This window comes from Diabrotica undecimpunctata, chromosome 7, assembly GCF_040954645.1.
Source record: "Diabrotica undecimpunctata isolate CICGRU chromosome 7, icDiaUnde3, whole genome shotgun sequence".
Classification (NCBI taxonomy): Eukaryota; Metazoa; Arthropoda; class Insecta; order Coleoptera; family Chrysomelidae; genus Diabrotica; species Diabrotica undecimpunctata.
This window is the reverse complement of record NC_092809.1, coordinates 125,581,526-125,603,260: the sequence shown is the minus strand read 5'-3', so window position 1 is coordinate 125,603,260 and position 21,735 is coordinate 125,581,526. Positions and strand designations below refer to the sequence as shown.

Genomic DNA, 21,735 nt, shown 5'->3' with positions numbered 1-21,735 from the left:
TGAGTACTAATAACCGTATATTTACGAAAATCCGGATGAATCACAACTTGCTGATAAGCTTAACTCAGGTCAATTTTAGAAAACTCTTGACAACTCTGTAACTTAGCAAATAAATAATCGATCCGTGGTAACGGATATTTATCCACTTCGATAAAAGGATTGATAGTTATTTTGAAATCACCACAAATCCTAACACCTCCATCATTTTTTAAAATAGGACTATGGGTGTTCTCCATTCCGAAAATTCAACTGCAGATATAATGCCCTCCTGGACCATTTTATCTAATTCCATCTCTACCTTGTTTCTTAAAGAAAAAGGAACCACTCTTTGTTTAAAAAATTTAGGTGTGGCATCTGGTTTAATATTAAATTTTAACTGAAATTTATTAAATGTGCCCAATTTGTCAGAAACTGCAGTGGGAAAATCTTTCATTAACCACCCCATTATTTCATTATTTTTATCTGCTTCAATAAAATTTAATTCCCTGAAACCCATATTATAACACCTAATAAAATTTCTACCTAGCAATGCTGGAGTTTCTCGATGCATAACATAAAAATCCAAATTATTTGTTTGTTTTGAAAAAGTTACTGGTAAGTTAATTTTGCCTTTAGGATGAACCTTTCCTCCCGAAAAATTAACTAACGATACATTAACTTGAGATAATGGTTGTGTATTAAAATATTTGTTATATATACTAAAAGGTAAGACAGAGACCGCGGCACCCGAATCTAATTCAAATTTAAACATTTTACCTTTAATATTAAGTATTTTAGTTATTATAAGAAAATATTTGTATGGGAAAAAGATTTATGAAAAAATTTTATTTTTATTTATTTATGGAAAAAGATCATTGCAGATCTATTTCTAAGTAATAACTGTATTAATGTTTTCTGGGAAATGTCAATGTTTTACCCATATACGGAGTGTAAAAATAAAGTTGTTTTTTCGTCTTATTTTGCAACCCCCTGTGGAATTTATTAAAAGGAACACACTTACAGTGTTTGGACAATAGTGAGTGCTTATAATTTAATATAAACTTTATTTAATAGCAATAAAGTTCAAATTGACTCTACATTTAGTTAGAAAATATTTGTATGGGAAAAAGAAAAGAGCTGTTTTAGGATTTTCCCGGAAATTATTCGAATTTTTGTTCTCAACATTCGAAATGTTGTTTTCAACGAGAACATAAGTCGGGATTTTATAAGTCTCTCAATAATTTTGGATAGGACCGGTACTAAGGCAATAGATCTATAGTTGCAGACATTAGCTTTTTCACCATTCTCATAAAGAGGGATAATAATGGCTGTTATTACGATAAATTATAATTCATATTTAACTGTAAACATCTTTTTCTAACAAGTATTTTTTAGCAGGTAATACCCAAACGGGTCCCCTCTTATACCTGCGATTGGAACTCTCCAGAAAAAGGGTCGAATAAATTCGTTGGCGACCGAAGATCAAAGAAGCTTCGAGATAAACAAAATGAGGTATAAAACCGGTCTTCTTCCATGGTGTTCCGAGACAATTCAGGTCAACATCTGTGGGCTTCGAAGGGATTCTCGAACAACGGCTGTTTGATATATATATATATATAGCGGAACTTTAATTGTTGAAGGCAGTCTGAAAATATAATCGGGTCGAGTTTCGAATTGTAACGCGCGTATTGTAATAAATGTAAATAAATTATATAATTATAGTGTGAAATAAATTAGTTATATTGTACAAATAAAGACTTTAAATAAACTAAGTGTTAGAACATCTTTATAATAAATAAAGTTAATAAATTAGACTAATAAACTCAGTTCACTGTCTTTAGGCAATATACCTTTTTCAAAGGAATCGTTAATTAGTGAGACCAGGACTTTGCTAATAACTCTTGAGTAGTTGAAACTTTAAAACAACGGTAACCATTTCGTTTCAAAATATTCCTGATAGTCCTACCATTCATGTCAACTTCTTCAGCAATAGTTTTGCTTGAACAAGGATCACTAGTTTCAGCAACACTACAAACATCAATTACCCTATTTTGCCGAACTTCGTTGATTATTTTCTCTCGTGGTAGATCCATACATTTTCGACAGTTTTGTACACAACCAAACGATTCAAATTTATTAATAATACAAATAATATAATATTAATGCTAAAAAAATTAGGAATTTCAAAGTTACAACACTTTTGTGCGGAGAAAATAGTTAATCACTACACATTTAGTACAACACTTTTGCACAGAGAAAATTGTAAAAAGTGTAGACACATTTTCTGTTAGTTGTTGTCCTCTTCTCGTATATAAGATACGTATATATATTTTAAGATAACTGTTTTTCCTTTCATAAGAAAAAATACTTTTTGGTTGTAAATAATTAGACTTAATTTATGTGTTTTTAATCCAATCTAATAAATAAATGGTCAAACGACATCGCACACATTTTATAGAAAATATACTGTCACACAAAGGACATAAAACTTACATGAATAGATTGGTCTCGTAAATCTTTGTTTATTGTCTCGGCCGTTAATGGATTACGTAGACACGCTGTATAATAAAATTAAACACCACATATATAGATATTAAAATAACAAATATCTTACTTTTTTCGTGCCTTTCATTGCTTGGTATCGAAACCATTGCAATGTTCCGTGCAAAACTGTTGTAACTCTATTACATTAGAATTACATAGTTTTGCACGGAACTTATGTACAAAAACGTAAAACAGTTAAACTGTTGTTGTTGTAATATTTAGCCGGTTAAGCATTTGAAAGTTACTAAAGTTTTACAGGGGATAGATATGCATGTTTACAATCGAATTCCATGATTACTTCATTTTCATAAAATTTTGAGTTACTGCAGTCTTGCACTGAGGGTGCGACATGGTTAGAAACACTACTTTAATTTTAGCTTATGGCATTATAATGAGAAGCAAAGGTATTTGATTTGTTCGGTTAGTGATTTTCCTTAGGACTGTTGTCAAATCGGTAGATACTTTCGGCAAAAATCGGTAGTGTTGGGAATTTATCTTTATTGTACAGCCAGAAATTGACGGATTTGTAGTTTACTGTTTTTATTTGCGAAAAAACAACGCAAATTCCTACAATATATAAAATTAACAATATAAAAAACTAATTAATTCCCATTACTTACTGTTCTCTTGCTGTCTGCTAAATTATTTAAATTTTTCCTTAATCAGTGACAGTTTGTTTTCTGACGTTTTGATATTATATTTGACTAATTTACGGCCGGTTTCCGAAACGTTATTCAAATCTCCAATCATGTAATCAAGTATCAAATTTGATCAATTGTTAACAAGCATGGTACAATGAATACCATGGTTAACAAGCGACAGGTTTCCGAAACGAAAATTATGGTAAAATTACGTGATCACCGATTATAGATTATTTGACATACGATTTTACATGGAAACAGTAGAATCGATTGTAATCGTTTATTATTTCTGTACGAATTGTTCTTTATCTTGTTCTAAATTAAGAAAGTAATGTTGCTGTTTCACTTTACCATCATTCCTGTTTATGTGTAATCTGCATTCTGGAAATCAACAAACATAACCTAACTAACTAATAATTTTGTGTCGTTCGTTAATGTTTACCAATTTGTCATTTATCATCTTTAATTCTTAAAATGAACCTTTGTAACAATATTTTTGGGTTCTTTCTAAACAACAGCTTTTTATAAAACACCTTAGGTGTTGTACAACGTAACCAAAGATTTTATTTTATTTACTTACAACCATTGGTACATAACCAAAGATTATAAGATTAATCGTCCAAAAATCTCAGATTACCTGACAAGCTAGTATGAGATAGATAAAACGATAATTAGCGTTTCGGAAACCCAAAATACTTCTGACAGGCTGTTAATCATCGATTATTTGCTTGTTAGATTAGTTAATGTGTGTTATGTGATTGAAGTTTGATCGATGTTTCTGCAACTCAAAATGCATTTAATCGACTGTTAACAGTAGATTACCTAATTTTGATAATGATCAGCCTTTCGGAAACCGGCTGTAGTCTATAGAACAGTAGCAACGGGAAATTTTGGGTAATATGATAGAACTAAAAATTAACTAAATACATTGTATACAAATAATAAATATTCGTAACAGGTAGATTTCGATATATCATAATATACACGCTTTTAAATTTTAAATTATAAACAATGTGAAATAATTAATTAATAATGAAAACAAACAAAATTATTATTAATAAAACATTATTATCTGCACAAAAAATACAGAATTACGAATATTCCAAACGGAGTTTCAGGAAAAATCGGTAGACGAAACAACACTGACGGCGGCGGCGTACGCATAAAAAATACGCTGCTACAAATCGTGAAAGAGCAGCAATCCTGTGCAATAAACATATTAATTATAAAACATCGCGACGTTTTATTGAAATTTACATTGGTTAATTGTAAATCAGGGAATCTAAGTAATTGTATTAAAAACCTTATGCTCCGTTAAAAAATTTCCAAATGTGTATACCCTATTTACACCAATATAATAACATTTTTTTGTCGTTTGTATTAAAAACTATTCAGCTTCTATAGAAAACTTGTTAGTCATCAGTTGGTAGAATGATGTACTTTGCGCTTGTGAGCAACAAGGTGGCATTTCAATTTAAACGATCGCGAACATATATCACAGTTATAATTTCGTTCATCACTATGTGTTGCAAAATGAACAATGAGAGTCTTTTTATCCTTGAATCCTTTTAAGCAATGAAAACAATATTTTTTTTCTCTAATGCGATGAACTTTCATATGTACGGTTAAATTTCGCCTTAACGGAAAAGATTTTGAACAAATTGAACACTTAAAACCATTTTCGTCAGGATGAGACCTAACATGTCCTGTGTGAGATGATTTAAGTTTAAAAACCCTTGGACAATGTGGACATTTATACTCTTCTTCAATTTTATTGTGTGTTTTCAAATGTGCCTTAAGATGCACTTTTAATAAAAATGCTCGATTACAAATTGCACAATAAAAGTCCTTAACTCCTGAATGATGTTTTAAGTGAAGCTGAAGATTATACTTAAACATAAATGTCTTCGAACAAATGGAACATTTAAAATCCCTTTGGCCTAAGTGAATCTTTAAATGCCTCTTAAGCTGTGCCTTTGTTACAAACGAATTTGAACAAATTTTGCATTCGAACTTTCTAACAGAATGTATTTTTAAATGGCTAGTTAGGGAAGCTCTATATCTCAATAATTTAAAGCAAACGGGACACTTAAGATCTGTTTCTAAAGTGTGAGATTTTATATGTTCTGTCATAAAAAATCTATTGTTTGTTTCTTGTGAACATTCTGAACATTTATAATATACAAGTCCATTGTCGTGTTTATATATTGGTATAAGACTAGTTTTATATATTCTTTCTATTTCTGTCTTCTTCAAAACGTTACTTCGGTTTGTTTCAGTTTTATTTTTAACAGTATTAGGTTGTTTTGTTATTTTACTATACTTGCTATCTTCTTTCTGTATTTTGTTTTTATCAACTACTTTGTTTTTTCTTTTCACTGTACGATTCACCACATTATAATTAAAATCCTGTTGTGGAGGTCTGTCGACGTTGATTTCTTTTTTTCTTTTAATCGTAGTCACTGAAATTGTTTTCCTGTTTTTAATTTTGGTTGATAACTCATTGCGGCCCCTTTCCTCTTTTAATGAATCGTTTTTAAACTGTCCCACTTTTCTTTTTACCTAAAAACATATGATCGTATTAATATTCTTACAAAGAGCATCAAACAGTCATTTCAATTAATAATAAATCAATAGAAAACATAGTGTTTACAAAAGGAGACAAAGGTAACAATACTGTTGCTACATATGTATAAAATAGAATATAATAACAAAACAATAGAATTTTTAAATAATCAAAATATTGAAACGGTAAACAAGGATAAGACAGAAAAGTATCAAAAACTAATTAAACTAGCGTTAGAAAATTCAAAATCAATAGTAAGTTCAACAGAACAGAAATACCTCAATATCATGAACCCACTGCCTCCTATATTATACTCTTTTATTAAACTACACAAACCTGATCACCAAATAAAACCTGTAGTTTTATACAGGTCCGTCATATAAACTTTCAAAAAAAACTTTTTTTTTTATTATAATTATGTTTATTTACAATCTACATCATTACAGAGTATTAAGTAAATGTGTTACCGGTTTTGCGCGTGAAGGTGAGACATCCAATGATTTCTCACCTTATTCTATTTTGGTTTAGTTTTGAAGTAGGTCTTGGGGCCAGGTTCTATCTAGTCTTCTTGTGGCTGGACCATTGTTGAATAATTCCCTTACTAGTTCATTTTTATAGTGAATGGTACGTTCATTTTGAGACTCCGTGGCTCGACGGATTTCTTCTCTGATGAAAGGAATCTTTAAGTCGTAGTGCAGTGTTTGATTACTTACGTACCATGGTGCATCCACTATCGATCTTAGCACTTTACACTGAAATCTTTGGATAATATTCAGCGACGTTGGCTTTGCACAGCCCCATAGGTGTAGTCCGTAGAACCAGATAGGTTTGAGTACGGCTTTGTATAAAAGAATTTTGTTTTGGATGTTAAGTTTTGATTTACGTCCAAGAAGCCGATACATTTGCCGGAATTTTAAGTCGAGCTGCCATTTTTTGGTCTTAATATATTTCTTCCAAGTGAGACGTTGGTCACGATGGAGGCCAAGGTATCTAGCGTCTGTTACTGTTGGTATTCTTACATTTTCCATCCTTACAGATGGGCATATGTTGTGACGGTTGGTAAATGTTATTTGAGTTGATTTTGTTTTATTTACTTTTGTTCTCCATTTCATATACCAATCACTGAGTATGTTCAGATGATGTTGCAGGTTTTGTGAGGATTGAATCGGATCTTCATTTACGGCTAGTATTGCTACGTCGTCAGCAAAGGAAGCGACTGTAGTATTATTAGTCTCTGGTATATCGGCTGTGTAGAGTGAGAAAAGCAGCGGCCCTAGAACACTACCCTGCGGGACTCCGGAGTTGATAGGACAGATGTTGGATTGTTGGTCTTTGAATTTTAAAGAGAAATATCTATTTGATATGTAGGATTTAAGTAGGAGGTAATAGTTACTGGATAGTGCTATTTTTACTTTGTAAAGCAGACCTCTGTGCTAGACTTTGTCAAACGCTTGTGAGATGTCCAGAAATACAGCGTTGCAGTATATCTTTTCTTCAAGACCTTTTGATATTTCATTTATGATTCGATGAACTTGTTGGGTAGTGGAGTGATTTTCCCGAAAACCAAACTGATGCTTTGGAAGTAATGTTAGGAATTCATAATCTGCGTATATACTTTGTAGCAGCAATCTTTCAAAAACTTTGCTTACGGTTGGGAGTAGACTGATGGGTCGACAAGATGTTACTTCATTGGGCTCTTTTCCTGGCTTGAGGATCATAATGACTTCAGCAAATTTCCATATTTTTGGAAAGTATGATAAGCTTAGCATACGGTTAAATATAACTGTTAGCAAAGTAATGGTCTTGCGAGGAAGTTGTTTTAGTACTTGTGCCGAGATTAAATCATAACCTGGGGCCTTTCGTGAGTTGAGTTTGTTTATTTCTTTCCTGACTTCTATAGGAGTAAAACTTTTAATTGGGAGGGATATTTGACATGCTGCGCTAATTAGTTCTTCCACTTCTTCATCAGGGTCTGCTGGCCCTGTTTGAAATACGTTTGTAAGAGCAAAGACGTCTGCTTTTTCTTTGTTGGAACAGGCCCATTCGCCATTTGGTTTACGTATGGGAGGAATAGTTGTGTTGTAAGGTTTGTAATGCAATGTTTGAAGGTTTCATTGTTTGCGGCTTTGATGGCTACTCCAAGTTGCCTACGTAGTCTATTAAATATATGTAGATCAATGTTGTTTCTAGATCTTTGAAAGGTTTAGAGTGGCCACTCCATTCTTGTAATGCCATGAGCTTCTATAAACTCGTTGACAATTCTCGCACGGTGAGGGCGAGCATTATCATCAATCAGAACAAATTGTTCGCCTATTGCACCAAAAAATGGAACAACTATTGGTACTATGACTCTGTCTCGATATCGTGTAGCAGTCATACGGCCGGTTTCCGAAACGTTATTCAAATCTCCAATCATGTAATCAAGTATCAAATTTGATCAATTGTTAACAAGCGACAAGTTTCCGAAACGAAAATTATGGTAAAATTACGTGATCACCGATTATAGATTATTTGACATACGATTTTACATGGAAACAGTAGAATCGATTGTAATCGTTTATTATTTCTGTACGAATTGTTCTTTATCTTGCTCTAAATTAAGAAAGTAATGTTGCTGTTTCACTTTACCATCATTCCTGTTTATGTGTAATCTGCATTCTGAAAATCAACAAACAAACATAACCTAACTAACTAATAATTTTGTGTCGTTCGTTAATGTTTACCAATTTGTCATTTATCATCTCTAATTCTTAAAATGAACTTTTGTAACATTATTTTTGGGTTCTTTCTAAACAACAGCTTTTTATAAAACACCTTAGGTTTATGTATCTTACAACGTAACCAAAGATTTTATTTTATTTACTTACAACCATTGGTACATAACCAAAGATTATAAGATTAATCGTCCAAAAATCTCAGATTACCTGACAAGCTAGTATGACAGAAGTTTGACATAGATAAAACGATAATTAGCGTTTCGGAAACCCAAAATACTTCTGACAGGCTGTTAATCATCGATTATTTGCTTGTTAGATTAGTTAATGTGTGTTATGTGATTGAAGTTTGATCGATGTTTCTGCAACTCAAAATGCATTTAATCGACTGTTAACAGTAGATTACCTAATTTTAATAATGATCAGCCTTTCGGAAACCGGCTGATTGTCTCATTAAATAAGACGACTAAGTCCGTGCGACCGTCAAAACATATGCCTCCCCACACGCAAACGGATTCACCTCCAAAAAGAGTGGTTGGGACTCTCAGATTTTCATTGTAACGCTGTCCTCTTTCCCTCCACACCAATATTCGGCCATCATTCGTATACAAACGAAATCTGGACTCGTCAGTAAAGAGACATTTCCTCCAATTTTCCAAGATTATGTGTTGTAGCAACATCCGTTCCATGTGGGACAATATTTTCAAAGGCTGGATAATTTTTCAGCGAGAAATGAAGTCAACTTAAACCTTAAAAAGCCTCTCAAGTTTTATTTTATTATATGTTATTTTCTATTTTACTTTTTTTGTTTTTCATCGTTGAGTATTGTTATTTATTTATATAAATTATTGGATATCACGTTTATTTTTATCACCTAAATATATATTTTTTAACATTTAAATTTGTACAGATTCATAAGAAATATTCGAGAAACCAGAGTTTATTATGTTTTTGGTTTTAGGCTCTTAGTCTAACTCAGAAATAATTATAAATTTATATGGATGCTGCGTTCAAATATAAATATTTATTGTCATTGTGCAAATTTTAATTTTGCGATATTTTATGATTTTAACTACCTAATAACTATTATCAACACAAGCGAAAGCAATCGCTTGGGCCCGATAGAATATACCAATACTCCCGGTATGTAGCTAAATCGCTGCCTTGCACGCAATGCTTAATTCAATATGTAGTATTTTAATTTTTCAATCATTCAAACGAACGCAAACGCAATCATTCAGCCGCATGGCATATATCGGTCTTCGTCGCAAGTAAGGAACGACCGAGGTCCGAAAGTAATGAGAGTATTGGTGCTGTGCTGTGGTATTGGTTGTGGGATTTGATTTTGGTTCCATTTCGATCGGCCCCGTCGGCGGTCGATCAATAGTATTTTGTCACCGAGCGAGTGGATCGTTTGAACTAGCGGGATTCGGTCGTTCAATACTTTGAAGTGATTGAATCAAAACGAACGAATCAATCGCGATTGATACAACACTAGTTATAACTCTATATTTGTCCCTCTCTCATCCAGCTTATGCCTAGCAGCTTTCGATACACTAAAATTTTTAAAGCTTAAAGTTTATTTAATAGAGCGTCCAACAATCAACTCGATACAGTTAAGTCGAGAAGATGTAACATTTGACGAGTCTTATGTTCAGGATATTATTAACACGCATCCACATAATACTTTTTTCATTCAGAAGAACACTGCTCTGGCCTTTTCAATACGGATTTTCATCTCTTTGCTCATATACCAATTATTACTTATATTTGAACCGAAATTAGTGATGTTCTTGGTTTTTTCTATTTCAAAACTACATGCTGTGATTATGTAGTCATTCGCCAGTGTTTTGCTGACTACCACATTTATTATTTCTTAGTACAGTAGACTCCCTCTATAACGAGAACTGAAATGACAGACTAATTACCTCGTTATAAGCCGATCTCGTTATATCAGACAATCATAATACTGTGCATACATATGAATCTGTAGTTTTCTAAACCATTAACTTCCTATAGTGAAGCCATTCGGAGCAATATAAGATGCTAATAAATATGGTTTGAATGGCGTTTTTGAAAAAAAAGTTATTTACTTTTATTGTCAATGAAATATATTAAAACATAAAAGAGTTGTTTACTTTTATTATTAATGATATACGTTAAATCAAAAAAGCTGTACTTATATTTTTTTCCAACTACATAATGTATAAATCGTATTTTCAAGGATAACATAAACTATTGCTTCTGCAATTTTAAGAACTCTGTTATTTTTAATTGCTTTAAATGGTCCAGTATCATTCTATCATATATTTTCTAAAGATGTGAAACAGTTGAATTTATTCATTGTAAAGAAGTTTATTGCGGGCTGCAGTTAAGTTTATTGAGGGGCTGTTTGAAAAGGTATTTATTTATAGCCACGACCGGACTAAAAACGTAAAAAACACGTTTTTGGATCTTATTTTTTCTCGCTATAACCAAGTTTGCCTAGCTATAGACGGTTATAGTTCAATAGAAATTTCACGGGACATCTAATGTATCTCGTTATAAGCGAAACCTCGTAATAACCGTGTTCGTTATAGAGGGAGTATACTGTATATTTACTTATTTCTTTCTATATTAGTCATGATGTTTAATCATTCGTGATTAATGTGGATAATTAAACTGTGTAGTTAGTTATTGTAATTAAAATACGGACTATATAATAATATAGGAAGAAAGTTTAAAAAAAGGTTACTTAAATTTAATACTTTTCTTCTGCTCTATTCCTTAAAGAATATTTGCCTCTTAATCATAATGTTTATAAAAACATCTCATCTTATTAACTGATATTTTTTGCAAAAGTAGCTCAATTATTTATTGATTAGTTCATTTGTTCAAACCTTTGCTCAACCCCAAAATAGTTTAAATTTAAATAGTTTTACCTTCTTAGGAGATTTCTTTATTCTTTTCACTCGATGGATTAAATAATGGTCTTCCAGCTGACCAAATGTCTTAATGAAAATTCCACATAAATGACAAATGGGTGTTGATTTTGCATTATGTAATTTTAGATGTCGTCTTTTTTGGACAATGGAGTTGAAACCTAAAGAGACAGAAAAACAGTTCTTAACCTTGAATTAAATTATAGTATTGTAGCTTAGTATGGATGAATGACTGTTCCAGAGTCCTACTAATTAATACATGTATATTTCTGTAGAAGTTATTTTCAGAAATAAGAAATGTGATTCAGATTTGTGACATAAATATGGTTAGTATAGATGGCACAATATATTTTATGTGAAAGGATTTGAGATAGTCATGTTGTGGCACATCTGACAAAGTGAAACGAATAATTGTACAAAAAGTAGTATTTCACCAAATAAAATTAGGTTTGTCAACGAAATTTGCTGCAAAACATATTTAAAAAACATTAATATAAAAATTTTTTGGTCTGATAAATGTTTCTACTACCCTTTTGAATTCTTTTAAAACATTATTTCAACAAAAAAAATTATAATAAATTATAATAGCAACTAATAGAAAAGTACAAATAATCCTTAACGTCATGAATGCCAACTTCATGAGAAAGTTAGTTTATAATTTTATTTTTTTTTTGACAATTATATTGCCAACATGAAAATTTTGTTAAATTTTTTTTACTTATATGTAATAAGACAAAAGAAGATTTATTTATTATTCCCAGATACCCGAAAAAATGTAACACATATATGAGTCCGCTAGATGCAAAACTTTGTATTTGCAAAAATTGTAAAAATTGAGTTTTAGCTGACAGTTATTTGTCACATGTTATAGCTATCTGCTGATGTAGAAATTCAGCAGCAAAGTAAGGTATTTACTAAGAAAAAGGCATTAGAAATCTTGAATCAGACGCAAAACTCTGTATTTGTCAGCCTATGCCAGTTGCATAACTGTGTAATTGCAATTGGCCAATCGCTTACGTTTGAGTCACATGACACGTCTCATGTGCACATGTCAATTATTCCATCATTCGCCATTACCGGTTTCACTGTTTGTTATTTGAGTACTAAAAACACCAAGTTTATTGCAAATAATTAACATTATGGATCTTCATGTGCATATTAGACCTTGTGAAAAAGGAAAAGGGAGAAAACGAGTTGTACAAACAGAAAAATGGAAACGAAATGTAATGAAACTTAAGAGGTAAGAGGTGTCTACAATTAACTAGATAGGTTTGGGACTTATTGTCAATATTTTTAGGCATAAACCTAAGGATTTACCCGGTTTTCCCACCTGTAACCATACAAAGAAAGTGTATTGTTGTATAGATTTAAAGATGCGAGACATTCAGCGTTTCCATAATAATCTGTATTCAACAACTGACAAAATAAAACAAGATATTTTTTTGCTGAAATTTTGTGAAGGTCAAAAGCCCAAGAGATCAGGTACAAACCTACATGGAATTTCAATTAAATATTTTGTTCCTACAGTAGAGGGTGGACTTTTAAGAGTATGCAAGACAGCATTTCTTGGAATAACTCATTTAAGTTCTGAAAGAATAGAGCGTGTTGTAAGAACGTTTGTTATCCGGGGTGAAATACCAAAAGAGAGAAGAGGGGGAGATACAACAAAAGGTAGATTTGATCCAATAAAATTATCTATCCAAACATTTATGGGGCGTTAGAACGGTGCAGAGAGTCATTATAATAGAGGACGATCGACTAGATTGTATTTACCATGTGATCTGAATTTTACAAAGCTTTACAGAATGTATTGTCAACGTCATCCACATCATTCCGTAAAGTTATCATATTTCCGAACATACGTTAATGAACACTACAACATATCATTCGGCACTCCCTTAGTAGATGCTTGTTCTGCGTGTCTCAGAGCGAAGGAAATTTTGAGAAAAGAAAATTCAGAAGAAGAAAAGTTAAAGGTTATAACAGAGCAGAGAGTTCATACGTTAAGAGCTAAAGCCTTTTATTCTTTGTTAAAAAATGAATCAAATCATAACATACAAATATTTTCTTTTGATTGTCAAAAAAATCTTTCTTTGCCAAAGCTTCCCGACCAGGCGGCTTATTTCTCACAGCAAATAATTTTTTATAATTTCACCATCGTGGCTGGAAATTCGAAATCCCATCTTTCTTCTGCAAATGTGACGTCATATGTGTGGCTGGAGTTTGAACATCCAAAAGATTCAAATGCTGTTGCCTCTGCTGTACATGATACTCTCATAAAATTCAACTTTAAAAATCAAATCGAAAAAGTTCACCTACTTGCAGATGGATGTGGTGGACAGAACAAAAATAGCACGATGATGTCTATGATAATCTACTGGTTGGTTTATGAAGCACCTGGTCACATCAAGGAAGTGGAATTTACGTTTCCTGTTGTTGGTCATTCCTTTTTGCCACCAGATAGGATTTTTGGTATGATAGAAAGGGAGATAAAAAAGAAGAACGTTGTAATAAACAGAAAAGAATATGAAGACATAATTGGAAAACACTCAAAGATGCTGAGACTTGGTAAAGACTGGCAGATATCAGACTGGAGAAAGACAAGTGACGTTGTTGTTAAAAAACCTTCCCAGTGGCATTTTAAATGTAAAGCAACGAAACGATTTATATTTTCTAAGGACAAAGATTATATGGCTACGGTAAGGGGGGAAATATTTTATCGTTCTGACATAGGGTTCAGCAAGTCTATAATACGAAAAGGGAAAAAGATTTCTTTATTGAAACCAAAGTTACAACAGATTGGATGTTCATTGAAAGGAGATAAATCGTCCATAGGCACTCTCCTTAGAAACCATTTTGGTGAAAATTGGAGAGACCAGCCGGATCTCAAATTTTATAAAATTATAGATACTGGCGTACAAGCAAATAATAACGAGAGTGCTGCAGAAAATGATCATATTGATGATGAGGACCCAGAGTAACTTAGAGTTTAGGAATTAATATAAATATATACATATTATAATTTGTAATACCTTTGGTACTTTGGATAAAAATAAACTTCACTAAAAGTTTACTTCCACATGCTTTCTTCCTTATTTCTAACACACTAGGTTTAGAAAACAGACTAATATAACAACCACTAATATCGTTAATGGTTGACTATTATCATGTATTTGCAAATGTTAGTTGCATAAATCTGTATTTACATAGTTCACTTGCAAAACTCGGTATTTTCAAATTTTTCTTCCTTTTCTAGCAAACCCAATAACTTTTCTAAGAAAAAAATCATTATATTTTACCTAATAAAGCATTTATCTATCACAAAAAAGTGCCATTTATTATGTCTAAGGTTTTTTGCAAAATTTATCAGTTTTTTGCAAATAACTCAGTTTGACTTATACAGTAAATACAAAGTTTTGCATCTAGCGGACTCATATGGAAAATAAAATAAAAATGTGATGTTTTGATGTTTTTATGAATGAATTATAAAGAAATAATATATTTATAAATTTTACTTAGACTTTGAGTTTCTGATCTTTTGTTTAAATTATTAACACTCTTGCTAATATACACCATTTCTAAAAAGGTCTTTTTATAGCTACATAAAAAATATAACTTTGATATATCACTCTTTTTTGGAACACCCTGGACAATTCACACTATTTTTATGTTATATTTAATAATTATATAATTTTTTTCTATCATGAACTTGAAATGTGAAGTGCCTGAATCTTGAAGCACTCCTAAATTAGTAGATTTATATAATTACAAGAATACACCTTTATAGACTTTATCATTTAATTAACAATCTAAAAGAAACACAGACTCCATTGAGAAAAGATGTGCTCTTATTATTTTTCCTTAGCTACTGATCATTGAAAGAATCTGGTCAAAAATAATGTCTTATCCTAACATTATTACATGGTGATCTCACCAAACCATGTAAAGTTATTACATCCACAACTAAGTTATTACAGTGTACAGTACAGTTAAGTAGAAATGAATTATGAGATAAGAAAATAGGGAGAAGTTAAGTTCAAAAAAAGTTAAGTAAGTTAAAGAGTAACATAAAAATCAGGAAGAACTACTTAATATGCAGTTAAAAAATTCATAAGAAATTAAGAAAAAAAAAAGGAAACAAAGTGGTTTGGTGGTGGTTTAAAGTGGAAAAGTGTACTATGTAATATGCCAGACATTATTGTTCTTATGGTACCATGTTCTATTGAAGGTTGGCAACAATCTCTGCAAAGTAATGTTTATCTTGTGCAACTCAAAACAGTGAAAGTAAGTCAAAAATAATTGAATAACTTATCAGTAAGATAGTTTCGAAACAAATTCAGATTTCTGCTTTTTGTTTCATTTTCATTTTGAATCACTTATATTTTTAAACCAGGAATGTTTACATCCTCCCAGTCCTCTCTTACCTTTTAATTTTCCTTTGATTATTACTTTCAAAAACTTTGCTCCACTGCTCCTTATGATATGGCCAAGATAAGCAGTGTTTCTCTTTTTAATGTTAGAAATCAACTCTGACTTTATTAAGCCTTTAAAAGAACCTTATCAAGCATATCTTATATTTACTTATAGTTGATGATGGTATATTTTATCCAGTATATTAAGATTTTTAAAAAATATTAGGGTTTTATTAACATTTTAAAGAATACTAGAATTTGCTTTGATAACAAACTACATATCAATGGTTAAATGTCGAAACATCATAAGTCAAAATTTACAACTTTTTAGGAGAGCACAAAAACTTTGATACTTAGTGCATATTTTTTCTTTCTTAGTATTTATTGAATTATTACTTAAAAAAAACATGTAAAAGCATATTTTTCATGATTGGGATGTTGCCAGAACATTCGGAACAATATTTTCAACCCAAATCCTCATAAATCTAAAAATCGTCAATTTTTGACTCATGAGGTTTCGATATTTAACTGTCTATATATAAATAGTGAAATGTTTTATATACTTCAATTTGCCAATAAAATATTACAACCTAGAATATCACTGTATTTGATAAACACCTAATAGGATAAAGAATTTTTTAATATACATACCTATTTCACATATATTACATTCCAGTTTAGATCTTATCCGTTTATTTCCATAGTGCTTACGATTTGTACTAACTTTCAATTGCTCTACTACTGCCTCTTGACCCTCATTTTTTATGTCTTCTCCCTTAATAGACACATCTTGTATCACAGTATCTTCTATTTTGACAATTTCTTCCACAATTGTAAATTCTCTCTTTAATTCTTGACTAGGAGCGATATCATTTTCGTATAATGGTAGAGGATCAAAGCACGTCGTCGATTCATCAGCAAATTCATAATTAAAATTTAGCTCTACCTCAAACTCATTTAAATGTTCTGGGGCCGTACTGGTCATTTTAATATTCACTGTTATATGATGAGAATATATAATACAAATACAAGAATACAAATATATTAATTTTTATCTATAATTTAAACTATATAAGTAAAATTACATTGTGATAAGTCTGATAACTATTAACTAATAAGTTATGTTAGATTTTTATCATGAATTTTTATGTATGTTTCAACTTTCAAATTCAAGCTTTTAGGTTAGGTTGTGTCTTCTTCTTTTTTGGACTAAGTCCTTGATATTTCACCTTTCACCCACCCAAATGAATTTGGGGGAAACACTTGTTTTGCTTCAGAATCAGAAATTAGTGTCTCCACTCATAATATACTTTGTTTGATTCTTTTAAAATAATCTACAGGTATAGTTTTTTTTATTTATTTACTTATGCCTCAAGCTTAAAGGGTCATTGGACAATTTATTTAGTATATTTATGGAATATAAGTATAACGGCAAATTTTTCATATCAGTTCTGTCACTTGATATTGGCGATGTCAAACGAAAGAGGCGGCACGGTGCGGTAAAAATTTGAACTAGTGCACGTAGGATAACAAAACATTTTGTATTTATTTATACACACATGACATAGTTATAAACATTTTAAATATTATTAAATAAAGCACAATAAGGTAACAAAATGTTAAAAAGTATTGTTCTGCACCGCAATGCAGAAATTATCGATCGGAAAGAATAAGTATGCACTTTTTTCCTCGTGACAAAAATCTACAAGATCGTACATGACATTCCTTCGTTTTTTTTTTTCATAAGTACATTCTTTTATTTTATTTTGAAGTGTCACAATTTTAGTTTCTTAATTTGTTGTAATTAATGTAACTACCTAGTCTTAAATGTATTAATATTTGTTTTACCAATGTTCATATTAAAGTTAAGTTCTCCTATTGTACAGAAGTGATCAGTAGTAAAATGTAAATATAATATTGTATAATTTAGTTACTATTAGGACATTTACAATATGTAAATATATTAAATGTCATAATAGTAACTAAAGACAAACTGCTAAGTAAGACTTTAGATTAGAAAAAGTTAGTTAGTTTAGGTTAGAAATAAATTACTTATTATTCGATCAGTAAACAAATCGTAATATTGCTTGTTTTTTATGGTAATCAAACATAAAAAAATTGTACCATTTTGGAATAATAGTGATATAAAAACAACCAAGTGTTTTATTTATATATATTTAGGAAATAATATATCTTATTATATTTGCCACACAACAAAACGTGGCCAGCCTTTAACAAGGCCTCTCCTTCTTTTAAAGGTCTTTTTGTGTCTCCTATATATTTCAAAGTATCGAGCAGACTAACTTCAATTTCTTTATTTGCCATTGCATTAACAAAAAATAATAAATACAGATAATTTTTACACACAACAATGATTCACCTACAAAGATTATGGAAGCTCTGTTTTGTTTTCCTACGTGCGTGATCAGCTGATCATCTGTCAAAGCGCCCCCTATAGTTCGTTGACATCGCCAATCGCTTGTAAGGTAACTTATATTGATGTCTCTCCATGTCTCCATGCAATATAAAGAACACTCCGGTAGTGTATGGCGAACACAGAGACCAATATCACATACGTAGCTCTGTGGTTTTAATTCAGTCTTGTCTTCACTATCCAGTAGATGTTTGTGGGTGATGGCGGTGTGGCCTTTTCTCAGACCAGATATAATGGTTTGATATAAACGCTTATTTGAGGTTGATTTCCAAGGTAATATCAAATGTTTTTTACTTTTCCCAGTTGTAGTTTGGATATTGATTGATTCCACTTGATCTGCCAAGCTTTGATTACTAAGTTCTTGAATATAGGTTGTATATCAAAATGTGGAATTCTGGTTTCTTCAGCTTCCGGACTCGCTTCAGTTGGCTGTTTTTTACCTGGAAAAATATCCTTGAATGAAGTTATTAAATTAAAGAGTTGTGTACCGCCTATATCTTTTGCAATATTTTCTTCCTCCCGTACCTGTAACTTAATATTTTAAGTCCATGCAGGCTTTCATAAGGTTATCGTTAGAGATGTTGTGAAACTCACACAGAAAGCAGAATATTGAATAGTACTCAGATAATTAGGTAAATCTTTTATTTACCGAGGAGATGACATTTTCAAGAATTGCAAAATAGAAAGCAGTCTTGACGGACAGGATTTGAAACTGGTTCATCACGGCCCTCGTAATCAAATAAACAACCCTTTTTACCTAGCTTCGAGATAGGAAATTCAGGATCAATATCTAATCTTTAGCAATTATGTTGCTGAATCTAAAAATATTTTAAAATTATCATCAGATCTTTGGAATTCCAAATATTTTTTAAGATTATCTAAGTCAAAAATTTAAATGTTTTTAGACTTTTAATTATTGAATTAGGACAAATTTTTGTTTTCGTGTCTCTGGTGGGATCTTCAATTAAGACATTTAATGCAATAATTGTGTTCTTTAGGTCTTGTTTTAGAGGTCTAATATAGCATTCATAGGTCTTTTTACCTTGTTTCATTTAAAGTTTTTAAGGTTAGACTTTTCACATGCTCTTTTTGTAAATCCCATAGATACGAGGAAGTAGAATAGTAATTATAAACCTCTTGTAAAGTATCAAAAAAATCAGAAATATAACTACTAGACCTGGCAGCATCATTAACGATCAGATATAATGTATGACCGCATAGGGCACATATAATACTCTAGGATTGATATCAAGAATCCTTTTTTGAAGCCCTATATATTTACATTTCATGTTCGATCTATTATCATAGCCCTGACCCCATATATCTTTAACTTCGAGCTGCAGACTAGATAATAGCTTATTGATGGCTGAATAACATTTCATTCATTTATAAATAAATTTAATCACGAGTTTTTATTTAAATAAGATCAGGAGAGAAATGAATAAAATAAAGATTTATCCTTACCATAAATAATATACATATTATAATTCTGTTGATTAAAAAAATCAAGTAAAATATTTTTTGACTGACTTTTTTCTTAAATTATGCTATCGAAAAAATGGGGCTCAGGTATTGTGATTTTTCGGTAGCATATAAGTAGTTTTATTTTGAGAAACGTGAAAATTTTGATTTTTAATTGATTTATTAAAAAATTAGATAAAAATAAAATTTCCTGTGCATATAGATCAATTTTAAATGGTGTCGCTTTTTAATGCAATATTATAACCATTGTCTGAGGGAGAATATGTTTAAAATAATGTAACTGCAAAATTTTACATCCATTTCTGCATTGGCAGAATGCTTCATGAATGAGCTCAGGTACTAAAGAATGCTCCAACAATGATGTTGTTGGTGATGTTCCAACTTGGCATAAATACATGAAAAACAAAGCTACTTTTTAAATTATTACCAAGTAACAGAACAAAAAAGTATTTGATTTGAATTTTGATAATGATTTCTCTTCTCCTCATTCTTCTGAATTTAAGCTAAAATTGTGAAAGATAATACATAATAATAATATTCTTATATTATTACTATTATTATTTACTATCTTTAATAAGAAAAAAATCTTATTTTCCAAGTTTATTGACCACAGTCTCATATTATTATTTGTTCATAGACAATAAAATCATAAATAATGATTACACTTATTTGGTTTTCAACACACAGCTATATACAATATCAAGTTTTAAGCCCCTTAAATTCTCTACCTAATAAATAGATTTCTGTTGAATCTGACCTACTGGCATTTGGTTTGACTACTTTAACTTTATTATAAAATTGGGCAATATCATTTTCTAGTTGTTTTGTCTCACCACATTGCCACAATTTAACTAAAAATGATGCATTTTTAACAGATATCTCTAGAGCAAATCGTAACACGCTATAACACAATTTTAACATATTTTCATTGTCCATATATCTTATACCAGTAGCACTAGGCGCCATATCTGACACAACTGCATCCACTGTTCTCTTATTTAAAAATTCTAAAATTTTCTTCTGTGTTTCTATACTTGTAAAATCCATATTGCCAAAAATATGCACACCCTAAAACAATATAAAATATTTAGTAAACAAATCAGTATTATGAATTAGGTACTTATATGGCTTCAAAAACTAAGAAAAAATTTTTTATTCAATTCATTTATTTTTTAGAACATTTATTTTTAAATGAAAATATTTCTACAAATTTGCAAGCGAAAGGGCATTTTACTGCTCATATTATAAATGCACTTTGGCTATACATATGCTCTTATGTTTCTATTAGTTATATCAAAATCTGTCTAAAAATGGTGTTTGACAAGATAATGCAACAACAAATGAGTATATCTGGTTTACTAATACTTACATCTATAGGATAAATATTTTGTTTATCAATGGCAATTACTATACCAGTTGGTAAGTCCTTGTTACTTTCATTTGAGTTAACTGTATGTGCTAAAACTTGAGACCAAGAACCTGGAGCTGCACCGACATCAAGAACCACATGTCCAGGTTTTAAGATATCATACTTATCATTTATTTCTAGTAATTTAAAGGCGCTACGACATCTATAATTCATTAGTTTAGCTTTTTCCACATATGGATCTGATAGTTGTCTGGAGAGCCACTGTTGTGAACTTGTATTTTTTGTCCTAGATTTAAGAGCATTGGTAGTTACTTTCCGTTGTAGGCAACTACATAGAGAAAATTTTCTAAGGAATGTAGTGATATTCATACCTAAAATGTATTTTAGGTATGATTGTTTAATGTTGATTGTATAAAAGGTTGACTTGCCTTTAAATTAGGTTAAAGGTGTAAAAATAAAAAATAAAGACAAAAATCACGTTTGATTGCTTGGATTATCCCTGCTCGTCATAAATCACCCTGTTAACATTAAAATTAAATAAATTTGGGAATATTTGTCAATAATAAAAATATAAAAAATTTAAAAGTTGTTTGTTATTGAGGTTGAGGTTACGTTACAGTCTTCTTCATTTTTATCTCACACTGTTCACTGTTCAAACCTTCACCAATACAAT

The 21,735-nt window shown here is 30.9% G+C and overlaps 2 protein-coding genes across 2 annotated transcripts; both read right to left on the bottom strand.

The window, feature by feature from the left end:
- Window positions 1–2,238: 2,238 nt before the first annotated feature.
- On the bottom strand, window positions 2,239–16,856 carry LOC140445781 (uncharacterized). Its single transcript, XM_072538119.1, has 3 exons — window positions 16,429–16,856; window positions 11,366–11,526; window positions 2,239–5,726 (listed from the first exon to the last, which is right to left on the bottom strand). The coding sequence occupies exons 1-3, from the start codon at window positions 16,760–16,762 to the stop codon at window positions 4,584–4,586; spliced, it is 1,638 nt and encodes a 545-aa protein (XP_072394220.1). The 5' UTR covers window positions 16,763–16,856; the 3' UTR covers window positions 2,239–4,583.
- A 3,424-nt stretch (window positions 16,857–20,280) lies between these two features.
- On the bottom strand, window positions 20,281–21,711 carry LOC140445783 (rRNA methyltransferase 2, mitochondrial-like). Its single transcript, XM_072538126.1, has 3 exons — window positions 21,491–21,711; window positions 21,063–21,433; window positions 20,281–20,761 (listed from the first exon to the last, which is right to left on the bottom strand). Exons 2-3 carry the CDS (start codon window positions 21,429–21,431, stop codon window positions 20,393–20,395), a joined length of 738 nt encoding a protein of 245 aa, XP_072394227.1. The 5' UTR covers window positions 21,432–21,433; window positions 21,491–21,711; the 3' UTR covers window positions 20,281–20,392.
- Between the last annotated feature and the right edge of the window lie 24 nt (window positions 21,712–21,735).